The following is a 26,313-nucleotide window of genomic DNA, read 5'->3' as shown; positions in this document are numbered from 1 at the left end:
CAGACTGAGTGTCTGGATAACGAAATGTAGTTTGTCATGGGCAACGCGATAGGGTGCATGTCTTCACTTCTAATCCACATGGGAATATGTTGTATATTAGTGTGTTTATGTTTGGACTAATTTGGAGGGTGGCCAGTAGCCAGAAACGAAGTGCATATAGTCACTTTTTTGGCCTTAGCTTTCTATGTTGTTTGCAGGTCATTTTCAGAATTCCTGGCTTCAACTAGAGAAAGGTTAGTAGTGAACAAACTCATGTGTCTATGTTTGTTATCTGCACTACACTACTCGATGTGTACTAACTGATATCCACAAAATTCCTTTTATCAGCCAAAGCAATATCATCCATTAATTTAAAGGGTATTGTCCATCTAGGTCAAAGGGTAACCAGGCATGTAGCTAGCTGAAATTGAATGTCATATACTATCCGAAAAAAAAAATTGACCTTAAACTTCATCTAGAAGCAATATTGACGCTGCAAGCTTCACGAGCTTCTTTATTCTAACCTGAACCAGCAACTCTAAACTTATCTGAAGTTGGGTTACAACTAAAGCCAAAAACTCAATTTACGTTGCACATTAGTGAAATCATACTTGCATCAATAAAATTTGCAAGGACAGCTACAGTTCTTCATAATTCAAAACACAGCTTCTGGTTACCGTTGTGGCTTCTGTCTTGAACAGCCTGGATTCAATACAGGTATATCAGTTCAGTAGAACTCGATTGTGAGAATAAATAACCGAATTCTGCAGAAACAGTAGTTCTGATATTGATACAAAAATTATAATTTGCATATGAATCAAAAACATGTCACATATATAAACAATAAATCCAAACACTTCCCTTTCCAAAGAAAAATAATCCAAACACTGTTAAATTCAATCAGGAAAATGTAAGAATGATTGAGCAGATACAGCCATAAAGGTAATCATATTGGTTAACCAAGAAGAAACATGGATGTATGGCCCCAGTTTTCAACCAACAAGATCTCTCTTCTCTAATCAGTAGCAAAACGGAAAACTAAATCCCATTGTGTTTTTTGTGTGGAACAAATTTTCATTTCATAACACAGATTATGAACATTTATTGAGTCCTCACAATTTTAAAACACAAACTATCCTGAGATGATCAGAAACAAGAAATTGTCAAAGATCAGTCACTCAGTAAACACCTTACATACATGTATGAAGCAAATTTAACACTTAATAGAATGCATCACAAAAACAACCTAACTATTTTTATTTACTGGTAATAATGGTTAAATATTTCAAAGACTGCTGCAGATGCTTACAGGAAAAACCAGGTATGAATTCTATTTTTCTCAAGTAAATTTGTAGAAAGTTTGGTTTAACATGGCAAGAGCAACCTGAGGTTCCAAAATATCGAGGTGATATGTGTAATACAGAATAAAAATCGTAGACAAACAAGTCAAGAATATACACCTGCTTTTGTCCATACAAGTACGAGAATTTTGAGATTTGAGGAGCAATTAAGTCAATTGACCCTGAAAAAATCAGCTCCATCCTCAACATCATCAGTCTTTGTGCAGCCATTTTGTGCCATGAGTATTCTGTACACTCTCTTGGAACACACCTCACCTAATCTTCTATCACCACCAACTAGACCTTCTGTCATCAAGTCCTTGAGCAGAAATTCCTTTTCATGTACCTATAATTTCAACAGAATTAACACCGGTGAACGATGGCCATATATAGTCAATATTGATTATACCTGAATTCCATGGTTGTATTACTTCTCATAAAAAAAACGTATATCAGTTGTAATAACGAGGCATTGTACAGCAGTCTGGTATGCACTGTCCACAACATATATAGCTATCAAGTATAAAACCAATCCCACAGAACTTGAAGTTGGCAATAACAAACAGTAATTCCTGATATGCCACGGTAGACAAAGCAACCTGTTGCATTTCTTCATCTCCATTGGCTTCCAACAAATACGAGTCATAGGTAACCCATAAATTATGTCTTCAAAACAAGACTTCAAGTTCCTAATCAAAATTTGGTTTATTAAGGTAGTTGTCTGCTCTAGTTCCCACAGAAAAAGAAAAAATGTGTCTTTTGATCGTGTTAAGTATAAAGTTTATCTACATCCCATCCTCTGAGAAGATTACATAAACTTTAAACAACAGGATCAAAGCATACAATAGAGCAAGAAGTCCTTAGACCTTAAAAATAACTTAACATCCTATTGGATGATAAGTATCAGGGGATCATGGAAAAGGTGCACTTAATACATATACCTACCCATTCAAACTGGATGGATAAACTGCAGTGTTTTACTATTTTTTCTGTTTCTGACCAACTATATGACTATGAAGAGACTCTGTTCTTCCAATGCAATTAAATCCACCAAACTGGAAATTTACATAAGTAAAAATAAACAGGGGTAAAGCAGTTTATTTATCTTTTATATATAAAGAAAATCCCTTCTTCTTCTAAGACAATTAGATTTCAAATCCACCAAACTAGATATTTGCATAGATCAAATATACAGCGGTAAAGCAATCTAGATATCTGTTATTTAGTCGTCATACCCAGTCAAATAGGCATTCTAACATTTATACTTACTGACATATTTGGGTCCATGTATACACTCAACAGTGACTTCATGGTAGGATACTTCTTGCCTATGGCAATAGCAAATCGTGGTTGTACCTTCGGGATAGCTACCAAAGCCTTTAACCTGGATGCAAGAAAAAAATGTCAGTTACTGAAATAAAAAGCTCAAAGGTCTTTAACTTAAAAGAAGTGTCATACCTAGTTCATCATATCTATCTAGTTCTACTGAACCTAAAAGAAACATTTCTGGCAATATAGGGTCACAACAGCCAAATAGGGTTTCTTTAACCCCAGAAAGTGGAAGAAATGTTATCGAATTCCCATCAAGGAGACAAAACAGTGCATTTCAAGTAGAGCAGCATCACAACAACCAAAAGAGATTAAACAAAGTTTATTACCCAAACTATTTCCAACAAACCATAAATAACATTTTCCATAAAAGCTCAGTTTCATCTTATAATGCTCACCATCTCCACCATAGGAAGGCACATCTCAAACCTTTGTTCACCACTCACCAGTCTTTTGGATCTGGCTATCCTATATTTTCTATAATGATAAATTCATGTAATTGACATCATTTACTTACCATGAGCTCTTTTTTATCAAATGCCTGTCAACACAGTCCTTAGTGATAAAGGATCCATTAGCATTTACATCGAGTCTAGTTAACTTCTTCCTGCATTTTCATAATTTTGAAGGCAGAATCAGACACAGACCAGTTAATAGTGAAACTGCACACCCACTATCACATACAGACTCATAGAAACCTATTAATATACCAGATACAAGGAAAGACATCATGGTAGTCAATATGGGGTCCCAACTATCCCTCAGTGCATGGTGTATAGAGAAACAAGCAGTCAAGATTTTTAAATTTCCTAAGTTATGGCATAGAAACTTAAAAAGTAAACAAACTTTAGAAATATATAAACTTGAACATCAACTTAAGGGAAATACTCTCTCTGATATTGATATATGGATGTTAGAATCCAGGAAGGGAAAAAAAATCATTTCCAGTACAAGCAAATAGTAAAGCGTGATAACAATATGAGATGGTATTACTGTTAAGTATATGATTAAGGAAGAGTCCTCCTACCTGAAAAGGCAGGATGACAGGCTACATGTTAAGCCAACAACATGTTCAGAAAGTTCAGCCTCATCTTTGCACTGCCTGGAATGTACTTTGGAAAAGCTAGTGGTCAAATTTGCCAACACCTGAAACTAGACACAGTTAAGACACTTACAGAAACATATATCAGCTAGCCTGTACAATGATGGACATAAACCTTTTAAGTTTCAAAAGCACAAGCATTTTGTGTTACCAGCACAACCTTTTCAACCTTGTCAACAGTAGGGTGTCCCTCACGGCCTCGGCCATTGTACAGTTCTCCTTCCCTGACATGATCAACTCAATGTGATGAAGCACTAGATAATCATTATGCTAAAAACCAAAAAAGCACATATGACAAATATGACGAAAAACAATTCAGATACAAGACATGATTCAACTCCATTACATCGATTCCACGAAATGATTTTCTACTGAAACAGAGGTTCAAATATTGTACTAATCATCCATGGTGCCCAACAGTCTGTACTTATCAATGAGCAATGATTGCTTAAAGGGAAACCCAAAAAGCTTGATTTTCCTACGAATCTGTTCATTATCACTATCAGGCTCCTATATTAATGATCAACCATTCAAGTAAAAGGGACTTGTAGATCTTTAAGCTCCCCTATAAAGTTGTAAACAATCGTCAATCAAAACTATAAAGCTGCAGATTTATTTTCAATATATTTAAACAAGGGAGATACCACAGTCCAGTTAAGCTCTGAACCAAAGTAAGATTTAAATTTTTATAAAACACTTCATTTATAGGCATTTATGAATTAATGACCACATTGATGATATACAAAACATATCCTAGAGCTTTCCATGGGCCTTGGCCATAAAATCACTAGCATAATAATTGTACACCATCCGCATACTGCTTATTTAAATAATGAACCATCATGCAGCATTTCTCAGAAGAATACATGAAACACTAACAAAATAATAAATGAGCTAAATGACAGACGAAAAAATGAACAAAAAAGTACATCACATAGTAGCTAATTAATAAGAACTATAGTAACCTAAAATCTTCAGCACTCTCACCTTTTCCTAACATATGCAATCAGCTTATTTGTGAGGTAACACACTGTATATGATGGATAATGGTTTTGAACTCTTGAAACATGTTCCCGTAGAGATTCACTGATGATGAGTTTACAGAAGTCTTCAGCCTCATAAACAATCAATATATATTGAATCTCTACTCCTCCAGGAGAAAGCTGCAACAAGATATTGAGTTCAATCTGTGTTAGATACTTGTAGCAGATATATGAAAGCTGTGGATGCATATAGGACATAGTGTGCAATTACTCAAAAAGAAAATTATGTCATGTCAACTTTCCAGGTGGTTATATCAGGTATGCCTCAATGATTTGATGGGAGTCAATAAAAACCGGGTTTAGGGTTACTGAAAGGCAGCTAATATATAAACTTATAGTTACTGACATCAGTACGGTTGGTATGTTTGGTTCAACTGCTGTTGATGCAGGCGTTGGTTTGTATTTATTTCTTTCTAATGTGAACTCCTCAATTGATTGAATAATGCTATATTACCTGCAGAAGTTATTTCCTTAGAAAAAGAAAAAGAAAAAACAAAAATGAAGTTCATACATTTTTATGTAATTTATGAAATGAAGAAATCATATTCAACCTTGTGGCAGTTATTAAAAACAAATAAACTTCAAGCTAATTCCCAGGTTGCAGTCTTACATGATATACCACCTAGGGAGGCAGCATGATCATAAGCAACGAGCAGACAATAGCAATAACAACAAGAATAATCATAAACATCATCATCACATCAATTCCTTGAGCATTTACCTGTGAAATATGTTCTGGAATAGTCATTGTCCAAACAATTGATCTTTCAATTGGATTTGATGTTATACGGTATGTTAACCCCCTTTCGGCAAATCTTGTGAGCAGACTTCCTAATATACATATGTTAAACAACCTCTCAGAAAATATATTACAGGACATGAGATGCATAGAAGGCACAATCAACTTTTAACTGAGAAGGAGAATGTTGTCACCTCCAACAGATCCTGATTCAATTACTTTAGAATCAATTTCAGCCACTATGGATTTAAGTGCAAACTTCCCTTTTTCCCACCTTTGCTTTTCTTTCTGTAATTTTTTCATCTCTGCAGCCTCAGCTTTCAGAGCTTCTCTTTGCAACTTCTCTTCCTGTTTGTCATGGATATGAAAAAAGCTTTATTTTATTTTAATTAAAATAATTTAATCAAGTACAGATCACAAAGCAACTTACAAGCCTTTTTTGCTTCTTTTCTTCCATTAAGCGTGTCCTTTCCTCTTTGGTCATCTTCTTTCTTCCCTTTATTTCTTTTGTAACATTTTCTTTTTCCACAATAGCTATCGATTCTTTTCCCGGTCCCATAATGTTGCCCATTTGATTCATTATATTCTCATCGTCAAGACAGTCGAGAACCTGATATCATCATGTCACTAAACAATTTAGATTAAAATATCTCATTAAATATGTAAATATTGATGAAGGGTACACCACAACTACATTCAAATATGAAGCAAAGTGACATCTGCATTGTCTAAGACAGTTTACAGATATCATAACTGAATTCAGGGCATGGGTATATACAAAAGAATGGAATATCTAATATTATGTATCTAGACAACGGATAAACAGCAAGACTGCTGCTACAGTTAAACTATGAAATTGAAATCAATCAACACTCGAAATGAGCAGATAAAGGGTTCCTTCAGTCTTGATCAGTAATGCAAAATATAGCTTGAGATCTGAGATTCTGCTACTACAAAACTATAATCAGGTAATGCAATTTGTTTTTTTTTTTACATATTAGCTTTCTTTCACTTAAACTTCAAAAAGGCCGCATCCCAATCATAACGACTCGAAAACTAAAACAAGAATCAAACATATAAGTCATATCTAAAGTTCTCATAAAGCCTTACTAATCCGTATCATCACCATCAGTGATCATGCATTACCTATATTCTACCACACTTGCAGATCAAAAGAAGAAAAACAGGAAGCCCACTTCTTGACAACAGTTGTAAAAACATTTCAAACCAGGATTTGAAGACAATATGAACAGATCCTCCAATTCTAGTGTCAAATTGGTGGAAATAGAAGACAATTGATAATATAAAGCAATGCACCGCAGTTCCATGAATCATACAGGAAAAGGATATTAAAAGATCACAAATCAGTAAAGATACCTGATCAATATCACCCTGCAGAAAAGAAGTAGGATTTGAAGAGCTGCCCTCAAATGTATGCCCCAGCTCAGAATCTCCTGATATATATGAATCTGTATTTATACCAAGAGCACAAACATATACCACGAGAGAAATTATAAACCAAAGAGTAAATCATATTTACCAAATGCACTTGAAGACTCTACAAAACTGGGACTCCAATCCAAGACCTTAGCCAGACCAAAACCACCCGGCACCAATCCATTTTCCTTCCTCTTTTCCCCTCCACAACTACTTCCAGGCTCATTATCCGATTCCAAACATATCAAACCATCAATGCCTGAATGCGCAAACAAATATATATACAATTAGGATCGTCTTCCAAGTAAGCTAAAACATAATTTCACCAACATAACTTGCTTCAAAATCTGAACTTTGTACAAACCCAGGTAACTCTTTCCTCAAATTAACTAGGTTAGTTGCAAAAGTACCAAATAATGATCAAGAATTCCGAAGCCCCAAATCAGAAACCCTAATTCGGAAAATTGGGTAGAAATTACAAATGAGGAAATTTACCAACCTGAAAATTTGGGCTGGGAAGCTCGAGTGCATTTGACGATTGCGACGTCGGAATCTGGGGTGTCGGGGACGAAGTAGGCGGTGGATTTGGGGCCGGGTTTCAACAGGGTCGGGTCGTCGTCGAGGATGAGAACCGTGGGATTCGGATCCGGGTCGAATTGGGTTTTGCGTTTCTTAGAGGGGAAAGGCGGGAATGGAGATGAGGGCGCGTTGGGGTTGTCTTCTTCTTCGTCGGAGAGGATGATCGGCTCTGACATTTTGGGACTCAACTGAAAGAGACTGAAAGTCTTCGGCTTTTGAATAAGCGCGGGAGGGACTAATGAGTCTGCTTTCATATCACATTTTCTCCTCTCTCCATTTTATACCTCCTCTAATTACTACTCCAAATTCTTCTATCCACACGACGCAAGTATAAAATAGAAGAAGTTTTGCAAGGTTGTTATAATATTATTGCTCTTGATCATCTATGATTCATGTTGATGTGTTCTTGTTTAGTACATTTGGTAAATGAGTGTATGAGCTGCATTGAGTCATGTATCTTCTTGATCATTATTTTTGAGTATATGATAATAATAAAGATGTGCTTTTATTCATTCTTTTTTCATACATACCCCTAAATTCTTGCTTCTCGATCTTAGCCACACTCAAAACATCAGATGGTTTTGATTGACATTGAGCCAATCCAGTAGGGAGTGGAACGATGATGGAGATGATATCAATTTCTTCTATTAAGATTGAGAAGGGCAGAACATGGAAAATTAAGGGATATATTTGGATTGCTATATCTATTTAGACTTTAGAGATATCTGCCGGGTACATATAGAAGCACCATTTATCCATTTATACTCTTTGGATTTTTTTCCAAGGGCGTACTTCACGATTGGATTCATAACGTTGTTCAAAAATTGCTATGATGCTACACTCTTTTTTTTATGTGAAATCTTTTTATTTATTTATTTAACAAAGGAGGAGGACAAAAGAATCTGACCTCCTATATCTGATAAACTTCAATAATGAGGATAAACAAAAGCTCAATCCGGCATGTGTACACTCACACATGCAAAACCATAGATATAAAAAAAACCCCTAGCAAATAGCAAACCCTCACCCAGGAAACCCTTAATTATATGACGGGATGAAGCTGGTAGCATTGGTAGACAGTTGTGAGATACCAAGAATAGAGAAAATAGGCATATCATGATGCTTTTTGTAAGGATGAAAAGAATGCATATCAGACTCTCTAAACAATGTAAAAAATGACGTTGGGCTTCCAACACATTAAAAATATTACCTTCGAAACGCACCAGATTCCTAGTGATCCAAATAAACCAAATTAGATTACAGGAGACTAGAAACCAAAGTTGACGTTTAGGTTTTGGGAACGCTGAAACACCAACACCATTTAACACTTCATCAAGGGTACCCCAAGGCGAGAATGAATGAGAAAATAGAAGGTAAACTAATTTCCATAAAGCCACAATTTCATAACAATGTAAAAGAAGATGTGTACCCGATTCCGCATGATTCCACAAAAGGAGCAACGAGATGAAAGTGAAAAACCTCGCCATTGTAAAACCTCATCAGTTAGTAAACGCCCATGAAGAGCCTTCCAAACAACAAGAGTTTTGCGTGGTTGAATTGCTTTACTCCAGATCACTTTACCTCAATCTTTATGCTCACCATGATTTGAGAAGAAATCAAAAACTTCTTTTGCTGTCAGAATTCTTGAGGAGTGAGACCATAAAAGAGAGTCAGATGTGTCTGCATCCGGCAGAGCAATGCGCTCAATTTATTCTGATGCTTGAGGGAATTAAGAAATAAAATCTACTATGAGAGCCCAATGAGAATCAACAATAACATCATTCACCTTAGCATGAAATGGAATAGAGCCACTTACTCCAACACTAGTAGTAAGAGGCTCACCCAACCAATTATCTTGCCAAAAAGATATCCTCTTACCATCACCAACACTCAAATGAAAAAAATTTAGTTGTGGAGGTTGTTCTTCCAGTTATGCAAGCACTACTGAAAAGACCACGCACCACCAACTGCCCGGATGTGTTTATGATGAGTTGATGACTCGATGTCCAGGAGTGTGAAGGAGAGGAGTCAGAGGACCCAAAGATTTTTTATGAACTTGGCAACTGGTGCTCAATTTCAGATTTTCAGTGGCATCAAATGTGAATGTTTATATGGGGGTTATGGTCTTATGGAATTCATTAACTAGAGACAGGGTATTGCTTTCATCAACCAAATAAAATCACTCTTAAGGTTTTCAAACAAATAAAAACACTCTTAAGATAATGTACAAGTATAATGTGTATCTTAATTTGACATGAAAATGTGGGGGCAAAAGTAGGGAATTATTTAGCCGTTTTCTAAATCATCAATACCATTTCATGATTAATTTTCACTTTGACGTCAAACATGGATTGGTTATGCTCCTTATGGTACAATGTTTGATCCCGGCAGGTAGCAGTTCTAAGCTGATTAAGAGAAGAAGTACAGCATCATAAAATCAAAAATCATTATATATACATATACTTATCTTTATCTCTAAACCCTAAGCCGGCACCCAAAGCTTCACTAAAATGTAAACGGTCAAATCTACCTCTATATTAGTTGATTCTAATAAAAAATAAAAGAGATATTATAGTAAATATAAACAAGAAACCAATAAAAAAACAAAATACTGGTTACTCCTCCAATTTTTAGTAAGTTGACAATTTAGTTCTTCATATTTCAATTTCAACTGATCACTCCTTATATTTTCAAATTTAAACAATTTAGTCATTCCATTAAGTCTTCGTCCAATTGCACCGTTAAGTTGCTGACTTGACAAACATCACATAAGAGGGAAAAAACTACTTAACGGTGTAATTGTTTAAAATTTGAAAGTATAAGAAGTGATCAGTTGAAATGAAAACATGAATGACTAAACCGTCGAGTTACTAAAAACTGGAGAAGTGACCAATATTTTATCCTAAAAAAAATTAAATAATGAACATTAAGGACGTAGTAATTCTTTTACACGCGAGTTGCACAGGTCAATATGCTAGTACACTATGAAGCACGGACACGTGCTATGGGCACTGTATTGCGTGTCCGACACAGACACGTTTGGACACGCGAGTAACAGAATCGGACATGTGAGTGTCCGAATCAGACACGCGGACACGCACTAACTCATAATAAAAGTGAAAGTGCTTATGGTGAGATTTGAATCTTGGTCATCCAAAGCACTCAACAACTCCTCAACCATTCCAACATATTCAGTTTTTGTTATATTTTTTCACACTTTAATATGTATAAGGAGAGAAACTCGTGATAAAAATAAGAATGTTTGTGGTGGGATTCGAACCTTGGTTATCCAAGGTACTTATCAAGTTCTTAGTCATTCTAACAAGTTATGGTTTCATCATTTTAATGCACATTTTGACATGTATATACATATAAAATTCTAAATACTTTCAAATTTATAAATTAATTTTTAAATAAATATATATATTAAAAATAATATTTAATTAACGTGTCCACCACGATCCGTGTCCAAAAACATTATATATGTCGTGTCTACGTATCGAATCGTGTCCAATACGGACACTCGTGTTCGTGTCCGTGCTACTTAGCTAGTACATATATATGCGGCGTTACAAGAATACAAAACACATCAACCATCATGCTGCCGTGAGCTGCTAAATTGCTAATTAATTAATTTAATGGCACATAAATGTCTGAAACCCAGTTTGGTATGCCTAATGACTTAGGTAAATGTTCCCTTCCTTGAAACCCAGTTTAATTTGTAATCACTGGAAACTGAAAAGTGAAAACCAAAACCATACTGGCCTCTGCAGCAAAAATGGAAACAGTTGGGAGTGTTGATTCTAAAATAAAAAAGAAGAAGAAAGCAGCTTTGATCTTGCTGTTCAACTGATGCTCTCTTCTGTGCTGTCCATGTCAATGCAGTCGGCAATTGACCTAGGTCTATTTGATATCATCTTCAAAGCGGGAGCAGATGCCAAGCTTCCTGCATCAGACATTGCAGCCGAGATTGGCACCAAGAACCCCCGGCCAGGCGCCGGGTATGTTGGACCGCATCCTGAGACTCTTCACCTCTCACTTTGTGCTCAGTTCCTCTGTCATCAATGGCCAAAGGCTTTACAGCCACACCGCAATGTCCAAGCAATTTGTGGCTAATGAAGATGGTGCTTCCTTGAGCGCCATGATTGCATTAATTCAAGGCAATGTTCTCATGAACAATTGGTTTGTATTTAGTCCCCAGTATATTCACAATCTAAGACTGATCTATAAGCTTTTACTGATATTGAATAGACGCATACTTATTTATATACAAGTATATAACTGATTTGTATCTTGTACACATTTACATAACTAAATATACAGGTCACAAGTGAAAGGTAGTGCAGTTGTTGAAGGAGGAATTCCGTTTTATAGAGTTTATGGCAAACACCTCTTTGAGTTTTTAGAATCGGACCCCAAGTTTAATCAAGTTTTTAATTTTGCAATGATCAAGTACACCACTTCGGTTATGAGGAGGATTTTGATGTTGGGGGAGCTCTAGGGTTGGTTCTTAGTCTCATCACTTCTAGGTATCCTCATATTAAGGGTATCAACTACGACCTGCCCCATGTAATAAAAGATGATCCCCATTATCCTAGTATAGTCTCGGATTACATACAAAAACCATCATTATTATTCATAATGCGGAATGCTGTGCATACAGGTGTGGAACATGTAGAAGGAGACATGCTGTCATATGTTCCAAGCGGGGATGCCATTTTTATGAAGGTAGACTAACATTTTTAGTTTGATTCTCAAGCACTGCACCATTATGACATAATATTCATTTATGTTTATATTTAGTTTGATACGAAGTTGAATAACAGCAGACCCAAAAGCCAAATGGTTAGTTGGTGTGGCCTATTGAATATTTGTGGATATTTTGCAGAACATACTTCATGGCTTGATGGATGAGGAGTGCATAAAATTGCTGAAAAATTGCTATGATGCAATTCCACATAATGGAAAAGTGATTGTTTTGGAATTACTTGATTCCATTGAACCAAATACCAACTCTACTGGAAAAATCGTCTCAAAATGTTATGTGCTTATGATGACAATCCCAGGAGGGAAGGAAAGAACCAACAAGAATTTATGGACTTGGCAATTGCTGCTGGATTTAACGACATCATATTTGAATGTCCTTTGTGTTATCTTGGCCGATGTGATGGAATTCGTTGGGTAGAATTAGTGCATGTTTTTATCTATACATTTATAACCAGAATAAAATGAGCTAGGCAAAATAGATTTTTTTTTATTGAATGACCCTCAAATATTAAAATATTTTATAATAGTTCTAATCAAATCCTCTAAGCATATGAAATGAAGTGTTATTTAGTCACTATGCCAATTTTATGCCTTGAGATGACAGAAATGATAATTAGTTCATACTAATATTACAATTCCAACCAGAATCATGGCATGGAGACATACTTCTAACTCAAAGTCGGATCAATGGACCCAAACCAAGCCTAGAGTTTCAAAAAGAACGAAGATGAACATGACCCCGGTGGGTGCTTTACCCCAACAAAGGCACAACCTAACTTGTTTGGTCCCCCGTCACCACTAATTGATACCCAAATGACTAATCACTAGTGGCTTATCCTAATTTTATTCGTCACCAAGAAATTCCACCACTATATCTATGGTGGTCCACCTGTGCTCATGAATCATGATGATTCTATATATATCCCAAATTAGCAAAATCATTTTGTATTTGTGTACCTAATCCTCAACAATATAGGGTGTCACCAAGCTTCTCCACTATGAAAAATTTGTTTCTTTGTTGCTAATAGCTAATGGCAGTTGTTTGATTCCTTCATCTTGGAAGAGGCAGATGTCTTGGTATTAGTATAACTGTCTAAGTAAAGCATCGATGAATTAACAATGGCGTTATTACATGTTTAATAGGAGCACTTTGTGCGACGTTCTTAACATGTTTTCACCTCAATTTGTACTTTACTTAGCCCTTATTATTGTATTATTGAGTCATTGAGTCGTAGTAAGAGTCTTGGACGGTATTAGATGCATTTTTGTGCTTACATGAGTTAAAACGCATAAATTGGTCTAGAGTCATACTTTGACTATAAATCCTTATTAAGTTTTGAAACTAATTATCTCTTACTTATGATTTTATTTTCTTATTTTTAGGTTGAATTGAAGAGATAATTAAAGAAAAATATATGAAGCCAAGTCATGCAACAATTAAATGGAAGATGATCATTAAAGGTATAAAACATGGCATGATTTAGGGAATAAAAATGACATGTTTTAGGAAATAAAACTTGCCATGATTTAAGGGATTAAAGCATGTCATTATAATATGAGGAAATATGCAACTACCCTCCTTCTTTCCTCTATATATACATGGTTTCATCTCTCAAATAAAATCACTTCTCATTTGCATTCAATAGCCAACTTTTGCCAAAATACTACCTCAAACATCATTCACCAAAACAGCAAGTCATTCTTTCCCATATACAAATTTCATCTCCACCGAAATTACCATTGAAGACACACCTTCAAAGTTCCTACAACGTGTAATTCTCGCGACTCATCTCCACGGGTTTGTTCGTTTTTGATTTTTTACAATACTTTGTCTATGAAGATTGTAGCATGATGTTTGTGTGGGATTATTGTTTTGTATTAAGAATCGAAATTTTCAGATTGTTTTATTGGATTTTTGGACCTTTGCCGAATTGATGGTTTCTTATAATTAATGAGTTTGTATTTCTATTGTTGTGTTCTAATCATCTTTCTCATACTTTTAGATAATTTTCAGATATGTGCATATGAATTTAGTGCTTGAATGCAGTCCCTAAGATTGTGTTTGAGTGCTAGATTCATCAACCATATTGACACAAATCGAATCATGCCCTAAGTAGGTTCGGTTTGTGTTGATTAAAAGTGGTAAAAATTCTAGAAATTTGCATGTGAAACCATGTTGGGTGACGTCATACATGAAACATGTCTCCAACAAAGATTTGGTGCTTAAATGTAATCTTGTTTGAACTCTAAGTGTTATTGAATTCGATTGCATACAAATTTAGATTATGTGGTGTAATGGTAAATTTGATTTAAGTTTGTTAAAGAGAAATCGATCATGTAAATAGTAATTTAGGATTTATTTTAATTAGTAGTTAATAATCAATCTCAAACCCCCAATTATTTGTTAACACTAAAAGTTTAGAGTTCCCTTCAATGCCTCGAAAATAACGATCTCTGCTTATTTTATACTAACAATGATGTTTTACAGGATTTATTATAGACGTTTTAATTAACGATCTATCAATATCTAGCGACGTAACAAGGTTAAAATTCTAAGTAAAATTACCATAAATATGACGCAGTTTGACTAACGAAATGAAGTAATCTAAATTGTGGAGTATATGTCACTCTCTAACCTCTATTGTAATGCTTATTGCCCTCTAAGATCACATCGCATATACCTTGCATATGATATCTGTAAGCACTACTGTCCACGCACGAGTCCCATTAACAAATCATCTAATTCTTCGATCATCAAGACATGTCATGATATACCCCATGCACATCGCACTAGGTTGATTGCTTTGCTATTATAAGCACTAGTGCTAGTGTCCTACTTCTCCACCTTCTCATATATTTACTACTCACGAGAGGTCTAGTACTCTTGCAACTGCAAGTGCTCTCTATCTGCTTGTCATTTGAGCTAAGAATTCATATATGGAGAAAAGCAAGTCATTTTCTGGGTACTACTCAACTGGATATACCGAGGCCAGGTTCGGATTCGAGGATCGGAATAAATCTTATAGCTTCAATGGTCCGGTGGGCAAGGTAGAAGGGCTATCTTCAGCATCAGGGTCTGGCAGTAGCAATCCGAAGATGGAGAGAAGGAAGAGGGTGGCAAACTATAACATGTATGCCGTGGAAGGTAAGTTCAAGTCGTCGCTGCGGAACAGTTTCAAGTGGATCAAAGGTAAGTTTGTTGACAACTTCTATGACGAGTAGTAGTACTACAGTACTACTAGTGAACTAAACCAATTATCAAGCTTCTCTCTTTTTGTACTGTATATAGTTTGTTTTGTATGAGCATAAAACTATTGTGCTTCAAGACCTTAGTTGATTCTAATGATTCCTAAGGCTTGGATCCTTTGGAAAGTGTATGTCTAAGAAGGTTTTGAAATTCGAAGGCTTTAATTTTGATGGAGTTTGAATCAAAAGTACTCAATTTGCATGTTTGGAGATGCTCTTGCCAAATGATCAGTATGCTTCCCTTTTACATTTCAATTTCTTTCAAGGATCTTTTTTTAGATTTTCGATTTGGTATTTTGGCTGAACTTAATTCAGCTGTACGTTAACAACTTAACATCTATTACAGCATGCCTAAAAGTTGTGTTGTTTCTAACTTTGCAGAAATGATGAGAGGGATCTAAGAACAGCAAGGCACATAGAATAAAACAAATCTGGGAACATAACTTGATTATATAGATAAACAAAAATTTGGTGTATTAGCAACAATATCTGTTGCCCAACGAATCATTACACAACTACTTTTTGTGCCATCTCCTGTTCATTGCAAAACCAACTTTTATTTATGGAGAATTTTCCATAGGCATTCTGTGTGAAGAAAAGAAAAATGAAGTTACAGGCACAGAGTTAATTGTTTATGGCTAGGACAAACTCATGTAAGGGAAATTCATGACCAAAATACAGAGAAAACAAATTCCAAGCTTTTAGCCGTAAGGGGTAGAAAGCTGTGTTCTGAATGCCTATACTTTATCAAATCCAAAAAATTTCTCAGGATCAAAATTTCGGAAGTCCAGCGTTGAATGAGATCTCCGGTATGTACCGCCTGCAGTGGGGTTGATGATATCTTTTATAGAGGCCTGTAAGAGGGTGATGTTTTTTAGGACATCAGGATTAATGTTCTTGAGAGCATTGGGATGACCCTCAGTGCTTGGAAACCTTTTCTGATGAGAACGGATTATCGGGGAAAGAGATGCATTCAAGTTTTCGTGTATGGAGGGTCTAAAACTGGAGGAAGTGCTGCTGCCTCCTGCACTAGTGTTTGCCATTTCTTGGCTATGCATGCTTCCCATTTCTTGGCTGTGTGTACTTCCAGTTTCCACATTCTTTTCCTGAATAATGTAGATAAAGCAACAAGGTCATAAATCTACAAATGATTTACCTCAAGTAATATCAGTATTGTTATTTCACATAGAAACTGAAACTAAAATAGTTTTAAACCAAGTCTAAGTAATCTATTAAAAAGGAAAAGGTGAAGGAATTACTCTAGTCTATCGGAATAATTTTCAGCTCTCACTTTCCATGTTATCAGACAAGCAATTCCAGTCACAATGTCAATCTTAGATGAAGTATCAGTCATTATCAACTCTCAGTCTAGTGTTTATTCTTTTTTTTATTTGGAGAAAAAAACCATTCTCACTTTTTTTTTGGATGAAAAGCCATTCTCATTATGAAATTATAGTTTCTCCTATATAATATACTTGCAACTGCTTCCAAAGGAGGCACCTAATATAAATCCATAAGGCATTGCGAGCAAGTGCTACTGGAACCCCAAAAGAACATTGTTTCTTCTGCCAAACACAATAAAAAGCAGTTCTGAATGAGACAATGGAATCACCAAAGCACTATGGAACAAGCCTATGTGATGTACTATGATCAAATAGTCTTTTTTTTTTTTTTTGCTAAAGCACATTTGATCCTGTCGAACTTCTGAAATAGATGTACTAAACCCGAATGGGACGTCGTCCGTCAACTCAGATAAAAAGTCTGCTTTAAGAGACTTGTCAATGTGCAAAACTTACCTCATTCGAAGGTCCAAATTCCCCTCTTTCCTGGACCTTTTGCTGATGGAAATCACGGTTTGTCTGAGACCATTGCCTTACTTTGTAGATCCTCCTTATATTGGATGGAAAAGCACAATTAGTTAACACATATTAAGGTTGTTCAGATTCCCTTGTGTTATGCAAAACGTAGTACGACGTGTTAAGATATTTCTTAAAACACAGAAAATAGAAATTGAAAATATTTTCAACTTTTACAAAGAGAAAGTGAAAACTTCAATTTAACGTTTTCACTTCTTCATTCTCTCATTTTCATTTATAAAACTTACTTTTAAAAACTGTTTTTAAAAACGTTTCCCAACAGGGGTAAATTTTCGTCGAGGCAAATTCAAATCCATGTCCAAAAGTGGCTGTTTCTTTTAAATATGGATTTTATGATTCATTACCAATATATATATATATATATATATATATAGAGGATCAAGAGCGGATGTCCGTAAGTGCGGCAACGACAACCGTGATTTCCATCAGCAAAAGAGGCTGCTTCCAGCGACCGGCAACGTGCAACAACAGCGCGGATGGTGTCGGTCGTGTTCCCCCTCCCGGCGCTCTTGTCTATGTCGGACGGAGCTCCATCGCCAGCCCACGGTGGCCGGAATCGCGAAATTTCGGCACAGTGCCGAGAAACTTGAATTTCTTGAAATTTCGTGATTCCAGCCACCATGGGCCGGAGATGGAGCTTCGATCGACACAAATAGGAGCGCCAAGAAGGGGGAATGCAGCCGGCACCTTCTGCGTTGTCGTTGCGCATCGCCGGTCGCCACAAGCGGCGACATCCGCACTTACGGACGTCCGCTTCATAACCGGCTTGTATATATATATATATATATATATATATATATATATGATTTCTTTGATAGCAATCAAAATGGTGAAAGTAGATTGCATGGTAGTGATTTATTAGCATACCTCTTCCGATCCCTAGTTTCAGCCGGATCATCCACCTCTTTATACAGCACAGGTAGAGCTGAAAGGTCACACGCCAATGGACTTGAACTAAAGAACTGAAGGCGGAAAATGATATTAGAATAGGTAAACAAACATGTTGGACCGAATTAGATCAAATAAAATAGAACAAAGTGAAATAGTTGGCCTAAAAATTTAGCTTTTTTCATTCCATTTTCCGTAAGATCGACCAAATTTCAACTAATAGATCAAATTAACATGGAATTAATGTACTTGAGAGATGAGATCTTACTTGACAACTTCAGCAAAAAAAAATTTAAACAGTAATAACATGGCATGTTCCATTGAAATCCCATGAAAAAACAATGTAAGCAGTTGCCAAAACAGATAAAGGATAGACAGCTCTAAAGTTGATGATGATCCTCCCTACCCTTTCACATCTATATAACAATGGTAGCGATCAAATCACTGTCAATTACAATGAAAATTATGTAGGTTATTCCCTTAACCACAAGCTCTTAGTTAATTGAGGACCAAATTCATGATTAATGAATTCTGAAAAAAGATTACGTCCTACAACTCTGACTATCTTAACCATGAATATCTTCTTCTTTTTTATATATGCTTCTTATGACCATGTTCAATTCAATCCGATAGAACAGACGGAATAAAAAGTTGGTAGAGAAAAATTGATTCCAGAAAGAAAACAGTCCTTATTAATACTTACTTCGCATTGGAGACTAGAGGCAGCAGTGCCACGAGATGTTGGGTCAAGAGCAAGAAGGGTTGTCAACAGACCAAATGATGGTGTTGAAAAGTCCCTGAAAAATTCTTCAAAACTAGGTTTGTAATGATGTGGGGGTCGGAAGCTTGTTGGTAACTTCATTTTTTTCCAGTAATCATCCGAGGGGGAACCACAAAGCTTGAAGATTCTATGAAGTTGCTCAACCTGAATATACAGATGCATGAGAGACTAATAGACTAAAAAGTGCCGATAATCAGATGAAAAGGGATGTTCCAGTAATTTTTAGCTCCCGTCATAGAAGGGATGTTCTTGTTGAAATTTGAGAAAGAGATAAAATGTCAAAACAACTACATCTCCTATGAGGGCAATTGATGCAAAGAGAATATTGATTTACTGGCATGTCATAATTCCATTGTGCAAAACTGCAAATTAATCAGTTTGGAGAACTGCAAAATGATTTAGTTTCACAGAAAATCTCTAATGATCAATTTTGAGTTCCTAATGTTGAAGATGATGTGTAAGAGGACAACTATCATCTAAAGCATTTTACCTCAGTCCTCCCAGGCAAAATTGGCCTTCCTACAAACATTTCTCCCAGTAGACATCCTGCACTCCATAGATCAATACCAACACCATAATCTGTAGAGCCTAACAAGAGCTCCGGGGCTCTATACCAGAGAGTCACAACTCGGCTCGTAAGAGAACGTTTTTGTTTGGGAGGGAAGAAGTTTGCTAGCCCAAAATCTGCAATTTTGAGTGTTCCATTTTTGTCTATTAGCAAGTTTGAAGGTTTAATGTCTCTGTGTAGAATTCCTTTCTCATGGCAGTGCTGGAGACCAGAAAGCAGTTGCTGCATGTAACACTTTACCTGTAAAGAAAAGCCTCTCAAGTAACTCCAAACAAACCTCTACCTAGTGGTAAAACAGTTATAAACTTGGGAACTGATGAAGCTGATTTGCAACAATTAGAATTTAGAACCTCATAAAAAATATTTCTACCATAACAATATAGTCATCATCATAATTTTTCAACCTCTTCTATTAGAAATCAGCAGTCACTGTTCCAACATCACCTATTCCTGATCGATTGAGGAGCTCCAAACCTTTCTCAATAGTGTTTCATGAGTATAAGCCAATAACTAACTGTGAGTATGAAGAGGGTGAAATTATGAACCTGAGGTTCAGTGAGCCGTCCTTCAGGGCGTGAGATTATTCTAGTCAAGTCATGTTGCATGAATTCAAAGACCAAATAAAGACTATATTGCATCCTCGATGTGGCTAGTCCTTCAAGCTTGATGACATTGGGATGATCAAGCTTCCGTAGTATCATTATCTCCCTCGCCATAAATTTGATGCTCTCTGGCTCTGATGTGTCAAAGCGGACTTTTTTCAGAGCAACAATCTTTTTGGTGTCTCTATCACGAGCTTTGTACACATTGCTGTAAGTTCCTTGGCCTATCTGCACAAAACAGAAATATAGTTCCATTTAGACCCGCTCATTCTCTTGCCCTCCAGGCAAATGCATGCAAGCAAGATATAGGGCCTGTATATTCTATCAACTTTTTCTAAAACTGATTCCAAGAATAATGTAACTGGATTTTGCTGAGAATCTGCATATACATATGAAACTGAAATGAAATGATACGTAAAAGAAATGAGTATAACATAGAGATTGAAAATTTCCTTAGCAAGCTTGTCATATGAATCAGCACTCTTGGGAACCAAGCCATCCAAAACATCTGGAGGCACATTCTCAACAAGCCACTTTGGCCAGCCATCCACAATTTCATCATCATCAACTCCTCCAGTCTGCTGCACCGTAAGCCTTCCTGAAACATTCACTTTCTCTGTCTCTCTAGTAATCGCACGGTCTCCACCCTTCCCTCCTCCACCATCAGCCTTGACCTCGGAATTGGCCTTCACCGCCTCCTTTCCAGGGCCTTTCAGGCCAAGGAGTCTCCCTTCCCCACCTCCCTTGACATACCCATGATCAACTTTCAACTTGTCAAGGCCATGAGAGCCATGAGTTGGGGAGTTGGTCTTGGCAAGTACACACCCCATCAAGCCTCAAGAAGCAGCAATTAGTCTCCGACTCAGTGTTTGACGGTAGCACCTAGGTAACATGGTAATGGTGAAAGTGGGTAAAAACATTGGGAATGTGGAGATTGATGGTGGCAAGGTTTGATTGAGACTGCCGCCCCTTGGCCGGCACTGCATGGACTCATGCCAGAGGGAGAAGGCTGTCATTGATCATTGTTCGGCTCCGTTTACTCCGCCATGAGAATTTGGGGAATGAGAAATGGAAACATGTTCTCTCACTTGTAAATTTCTCTTTTTCCTTCTCCATTCTCAACAACTTCGACTGTTCTCAAAGAGAGACCGGGATGGGAAATTGGAATGCTAAATTTGGCAGGTAAATGGATTACTGGGATTTACGGGTGCACAGCTTAACAGTTACCACCAGCCAGCAGGCAACTCACACCCACATTGTAATTGGCGCAATTCATTAGAAAAATAGAGAACCAATGGACTCCCGTATATACTCGATTTTTCTTTCTTTTTTTTTAATCAAATATCATTACGATTTTCAAATTAAAAAGGAAAACATCCAGAAAGGCATGATGCAACCACTCGATTTTTCTTTCTTGAGAAACACTAAAAGTCTAAAATGACTAAATCATCAAGACTTCCACAACGTTTTTGAACTTTAGTCTAATCTATTTACTATGTGGGAACTGACAGAAACTGAGACAAATAGTCCATCCTGACCTACATGCACTACAAAATAGACGAAGTCCTTTCATGCAAATTTTGGCACAAGTGCACAACTACAGTTTACCCTGCATTTCTATAACTGCAACTCCATATTATCTAATTCCATTTAGCAAGGTACAACAATAAACTGTTCGACACCAACTCCAGGACACCTCTTCAACAATTGAACAGAGAATGAATTAACACGTTTTAAAGTTTAAACAGAGTACTAACATTGGGATTCTTGAAGCTAGCCTACCTATCCAAATGAAAGTATAAAGCAGACGCTATGACACCTAAAATCTCTATTCACACACCCTTTCAAATGTTCTATTTTTTTTTAATTGGGTGTGTGAATAGACAAAAATGGTGTGTTAATAACATCATCATTCACTAGAAAGATACATGGGGTGTGTCAATGTAGAAAAATGGTTTGTTAATAGCACCACCCCCTTCAAAAACTTGCACGTTGGAAAGTAATGCAAATGAATCTTCGGTTCAAAACAGTAGATGGAACATATTTGACATGACTAGAAGCCCTGCAATTGAAATGAACTTGAAATAATTATGTGCCATGAATCATTAGGAATTCAACTGATTTCTTCAAATCTTGATATATGGTTTTGTATGGCATTTTTTCTCTTTAACCTTTTAAGAAGTCTGAACACGCACTTTAACCTCATGATGTCATAAATTCCTGGATTTGGAATCTCCATCAAAAGGGTCTCTAGTCTCCAACTGCTAGTTAGCAAATCCACTGATGCTTGTACTCTCTGCATTACACAGATTCTGGGAGACAGGAAGGCCAAGATCAAAGGGTCCCAAAGAATCAGTCTGTCGTGCAGCAGCAGATAAAGAAAATTAGCTTGTGTAATTTTTTTATGGTGTTGTACATAATTTACATCATGTTATATCAATCTGATAAGAAATTTAATTACCCATTTGATGCCTGATAGCCCAAGGCTCCGTTCATCATTATTCAGATATGAACAATTCATCCGTTCTGTACTAGATTCTTGCCGAGCATCATCTTGCTGAAGCTCGGGTAACCTATTAGCCTGGAAAAAAAAAACCCATCACATGTGAGGTAAAATAGACAACTTACACTACCACAAGAAGAGCCACAACCTTATGCTGTTTCAAGCATCTAATCTCATGACTAGGGATCCGACCAGAAGTTTAAGAATAATACTAGCCCTCGTGTTTGAGGCTTTGAGCATATGCAAGAGACTAAAGAATGTAGTCTATTTATGTAAATAAGCCAACGTAGGGGAGGTCTAACGCAGAATTGCTTTAATGATCCCTCAAAAAGTTCTAAAATATGCGAGGCAATTACTTCTCCCTTAAATCTTAAATGTTGTTATTCACTTATTCCACTACACATCACCTTGACCCCTCATTTGACCAAGATATCAAGATTGAATCGCTGCCACGTACATAAAACTCCACAAGATATGAATCCTAAGTCTCAACATTTCAATACCTCTTTTTCCGTCAGAACTTTTCAATTTCTTTAAGCATTCTCCACAGCCAATTTTGAGGTTATCAATCAAAGCTAATAAGTGGCTGATACGAGATCCAAGTTTAACATTAGTATTTAGTCCCCCATATCAGATTGAGACATGTAGTACTATAATCATGTATAGATCTACAGATACACGTAATGCTTTTTGTGGCAAGATTACTGTAAAGAAGACTGAGAGGTACTCTATTTTTAAATCTAGCAGATTGAAGCAGCATAGATTTATGCACAGCTGTAGAACAATTGAACAATAAGCAAACAGAATGACGCAAACCTTGGCTGGAAAAGGGAACTTGAATAGTTTGAAACCAGAATTATGGTTAGAACCTTCACAACTTCCTCCAAAACCCAAAACATCTTTTCCCTGAGAAACCTTTTGAGAAGGAAATGCATGACAGGTTTCTTCAGAATCCAAAATTGATAAGCATGAATCATGAGTGGGCGGCTTAACACCGTGAGAAATATCAGTAACTGAATGGCCTGGCTGCAAGCTTGGATTGCTCACAGTTGACTGTGCACCAAAACGATTGATTTTTCCCTGTAAAGATACTTCAGACAGGATACCACCAATGCTTGTAGATGGACAATCAGTCCACAAGTCAAATGATTTTAAATCACTCTTTACGTCCATAGGATGCAGGGTGTTAGGCTTTTCTCTCTGGTTTGTATTTCCATCATTGCACTTAGCCTGTAAGGATGCTTCGGAAAGGAGGCCTCCAATGCTTATGTTAGTTTCGGTATCGACAACAATATCTTTTACTTCACATGCATCCTCTGCAGCGGTGATAATATCTCTCTTTATGTCTTTCGATTGTAACTTAGACTTATCATAAGCTGCTGTAGAAGGCTTGTCACAGGTTTTGAGTTCAGTAGACAACCAACCATACCTTTAAAATTACATTATGTCAGATACAATAAAACATTAAAACAACTTGCACAATCTCTATTTCTGGCTAGATTGCACAGCCCTCTCCACAAGACAAATGAGTAAAAATTGTACCTTAAGCGAAAAACTTCAGGGCTTCCAACAGCTGCATAGACATCTCCAGCACAAGTCTCACCATCATTCAGAGTCCATCTTCTGCTGCTAGATACACTGTCATGTATCCTATATGGAAATAGAACCGGCTCACCAACAACAGCACTTACACTCCCCCATTTGCTGATAAGGTGCTTCAGAACAGAAGAGATCTTCTTCTGTGCTCTAAGAGTGAGTTCCAAATACGGATGAAGTCCACCCTAGAATGAAATGGAATAAAGCAAAACGAAACATAAATCTAACGTGACAAAGTATATATGCTTTCAAATAAATAATACTGTTCTCATATCCAAAGCTTCATCATGGAAGAATACCTTTTCCAATTTTATTCGAATGCCTTCATTTACAGGAAAAAGCTGCAATTTGATCTTTGACTGAGGAAGAAGTGGTTTCCCTCCATAAATGCCATAAAAAGGCAGCTTCTTTGTTGGTTCTGAAAGCTGTACATCATCAGAAAGCTTCAAATCTAACCCTTTAGCTGTTTTGCAAGGTGATGAATGCTTGTCTACTTCCTTGAAGTCGCCATCATTCCCTATAAAAAAACAAATAAGGTGAAATTAGTAAAACAAAGTACCCAAAATATCTGCAATTCCAATGTGCATGTCTTTGATATGTTTCTTCATATGCAAAGTTATAAACAAACTACCCAAAATATCTGCAATTCCAATGTGAAAAGGAACTTTCTCTAGAACTTACGGTTCAATATTCAAGCATGCTGCTGAGAATAAGATTTCACTTACCTGGTTCTCTATAACTGTGTCGTGTAGTTCTCCTAGTAGATTTTTGTTCTCCCATGCCACCTTTACTTGCTCTGCCCCTTATAGGAATCTTGATCACTTTCGAGTTTCTCTGGGTAGAAGCTTTCATTTTATTTCCGCCCTCCAGTAACTTTAGCTGCTGTCACAAAACATTTGTAATATCACCAATATGTCTCTTAGAAAAACCATGATAGATTGGCAGGCTTCAACAACATTATCCAAAGCTTGCTCAAAACCAACTTCTAAATTATTTGCAATCATGTTAAAAGGCAAGGCTGATTTATCTTACTGGTGTAAGCACAGCAATGTACATAGATTATAAGTTTAACAATATTCCCATTAGTCTATTTACCATTATCCTTCTGTATCAATATCAAAGCATAGTACATACATTAATCGTATAGCGCACTAATGTCACACTGCCCCTTCTCACATATTTGCTCCTCAGATTTGAGTATTAAAAATATAAAGTCTCTTGTGCCTAACAACCGTGGAAGAAAAGCAAAAGCATCCACCCAAACGTCCCCAAACACAAAATCCAAGTTTGAAAAGTCGAACAATTTCTAAACAAAAACGCTGCATTGATCGCTAAGAACCCCAAATAAACTAAACCAAACATCCCTTGTACTCACCGATATTATAAATCATAAAGATATAACAGCTAAGCTAGTGAATCACAACCTAATTCCCACTTCCATCTACAAATGGCTCTCAACCCAATCATTTAATCCAAGCACCGGTGGCCAAATTTACGTATACATACCCAAAACTGAGACCAAAACGCCAGAAATTCCAGAATCTAGGGTTTCGAATTCGCGCACAAAAATCGTATACAAGTTAGAGCAATTCCGATTTCCGAACACTTATAATGGATTAGTGGCATATTTAACCCCAATTGCACATACTTGAAAGCCGAATCTTAAACGAGAGCACTGAAATCCGATAACTAAAACTATAGCTGGTGAATATTAGGCCGATTGATTCCGTTAAATTGAAGAAAACAACGAAGAATTAAAAGAGTAATAAATTGAAAATTGAAACAAACAAAAAACAAAGGATTATCCGGACATGATAACCAAAACGTAGAGATTATTGAAGGTCTGCGTACCTTGAATGGAACCCTAGCGAAGCGGAGAGAGAGAGACGGAAGCGAAGAGAGTGAAGAAGAGAGAAAGAGAGAGGGAGAGACCAAAA

The 26,313-nt window shown here is 36.6% G+C and overlaps 3 protein-coding genes and 1 pseudogene across 4 annotated transcripts; 1 reads left to right on the top strand and 3 right to left on the bottom strand.

Moving 5' to 3' along the window:
* Window positions 1–361: 361 nt before the first annotated feature.
* LOC126798121 (crossover junction endonuclease EME1B-like) lies at window positions 362–7,736 on the bottom strand. 2 transcript variants are annotated; one of them, XM_050524964.1, is made up of 13 exons: window positions 7,469–7,736; window positions 7,073–7,228; window positions 6,910–6,986; window positions 5,963–6,142; window positions 5,727–5,880; window positions 5,515–5,624; window positions 4,738–4,913; window positions 3,911–3,974; window positions 3,676–3,794; window positions 3,166–3,255; window positions 2,589–2,703; window positions 1,440–1,665; window positions 362–681 (listed from the first exon to the last, which is right to left on the bottom strand). In XM_050524964.1, the coding sequence occupies exons 1-12, from the start codon at window positions 7,722–7,724 to the stop codon at window positions 1,492–1,494; spliced, it is 1,671 nt and encodes a 556-aa protein (XP_050380921.1). In that variant the 5' UTR covers window positions 7,725–7,736; the 3' UTR covers window positions 362–681; window positions 1,440–1,491. The 2 variants fall into 2 exon arrangements, with proteins under 2 accessions (XP_050380921.1, XP_050380928.1); XM_050524971.1 differs by having other exon boundaries at window positions 6,910–6,983.
* Window positions 7,737–11,197: 3,461 nt separating this feature from the next.
* On the top strand, window positions 11,198–12,780 carry LOC126802381 (anthranilate N-methyltransferase-like; annotated as a pseudogene).
* A 3,518-nt stretch (window positions 12,781–16,298) lies between these two features.
* LOC126798332 (probable serine/threonine-protein kinase At1g54610) lies at window positions 16,299–21,405 on the bottom strand. Its single transcript, XM_050525268.1, has 7 exons — window positions 20,712–21,405; window positions 20,221–20,505; window positions 19,598–19,915; window positions 19,030–19,251; window positions 18,306–18,400; window positions 17,358–17,451; window positions 16,299–16,667 (listed from the first exon to the last, which is right to left on the bottom strand). The coding sequence occupies exons 1-7, from the start codon at window positions 21,105–21,107 to the stop codon at window positions 16,299–16,301; spliced, it is 1,779 nt and encodes a 592-aa protein (XP_050381225.1). The 5' UTR covers window positions 21,108–21,405.
* An 848-nt stretch (window positions 21,406–22,253) lies between these two features.
* LOC126798156 (TSL-kinase interacting protein 1) lies at window positions 22,254–26,313 on the bottom strand. The gene is made up of 7 exons (XM_050525018.1): window positions 26,228–26,313; window positions 25,102–25,258; window positions 24,676–24,893; window positions 24,323–24,561; window positions 23,597–24,209; window positions 22,739–22,858; window positions 22,254–22,634 (listed from the first exon to the last, which is right to left on the bottom strand). Exons 2-7 carry the CDS (start codon window positions 25,226–25,228, stop codon window positions 22,542–22,544), a joined length of 1,410 nt encoding a protein of 469 aa, XP_050380975.1. The 5' UTR covers window positions 25,229–25,258; window positions 26,228–26,313; the 3' UTR covers window positions 22,254–22,541.

This window comes from Argentina anserina, chromosome 1, assembly GCF_933775445.1.
Source record: "Argentina anserina chromosome 1, drPotAnse1.1, whole genome shotgun sequence".
NCBI lineage: Eukaryota > Viridiplantae > Streptophyta > Magnoliopsida > Rosales > Rosaceae > Argentina > Argentina anserina.
This window is presented reverse-complemented; position numbering and strand designations above follow the sequence as displayed.

Coding starts and splice junctions, on each gene's coding strand:
- LOC126798156 (XM_050525018.1), bottom strand. CDS start 25,228: ATGAAAGCTTCTACCCAGAGAAACTCGAAAGTGATCAAGATTCCTATA. Junction 24,210..24,322: donor CCTGAAGTTTTTCGCTTAAG/GTACAATTTTTA, acceptor GTAATTTTAAAG/GTATGGTTGGTTGTCTACTG. Junction 22,635..22,738: donor GGCTATCAGGCATCAAATGG/GTAATTAAATTT, acceptor GCTGCACGACAG/ACTGATTCTTTGGGACCCTT.
- LOC126798332 (XM_050525268.1), bottom strand. CDS start 21,107: ATGGGGTGTGTACTTGCCAAGACCAACTCCCCAACTCATGGCTCTCAT. Junction 20,506..20,711: donor AGGAAATTTTCAATCTCTAT/GTTATACTCATT, acceptor TGTTTTGTGCAG/ATAGGCCAAGGAACTTACAG. Junction 19,916..20,220: donor GACGGCTCACTGAACCTCAG/GTTCATAATTTC, acceptor TTTTCTTTACAG/GTAAAGTGTTACATGCAGCA.
- LOC126798121 (XM_050524964.1), bottom strand. CDS start 7,724: ATGTCAGAGCCGATCATCCTCTCCGACGAAGAAGAAGACAACCCCAAC. Junction 6,143..6,909: donor TGCAGGGTGATATTGATCAG/GTATCTTTACTG, acceptor TGATGATATCAG/GTTCTCGACTGTCTTGACGA. Junction 5,625..5,726: donor TGAATCAGGATCTGTTGGAG/GTGACAACATTC, acceptor TATGTATATTAG/GAAGTCTGCTCACAAGATTT.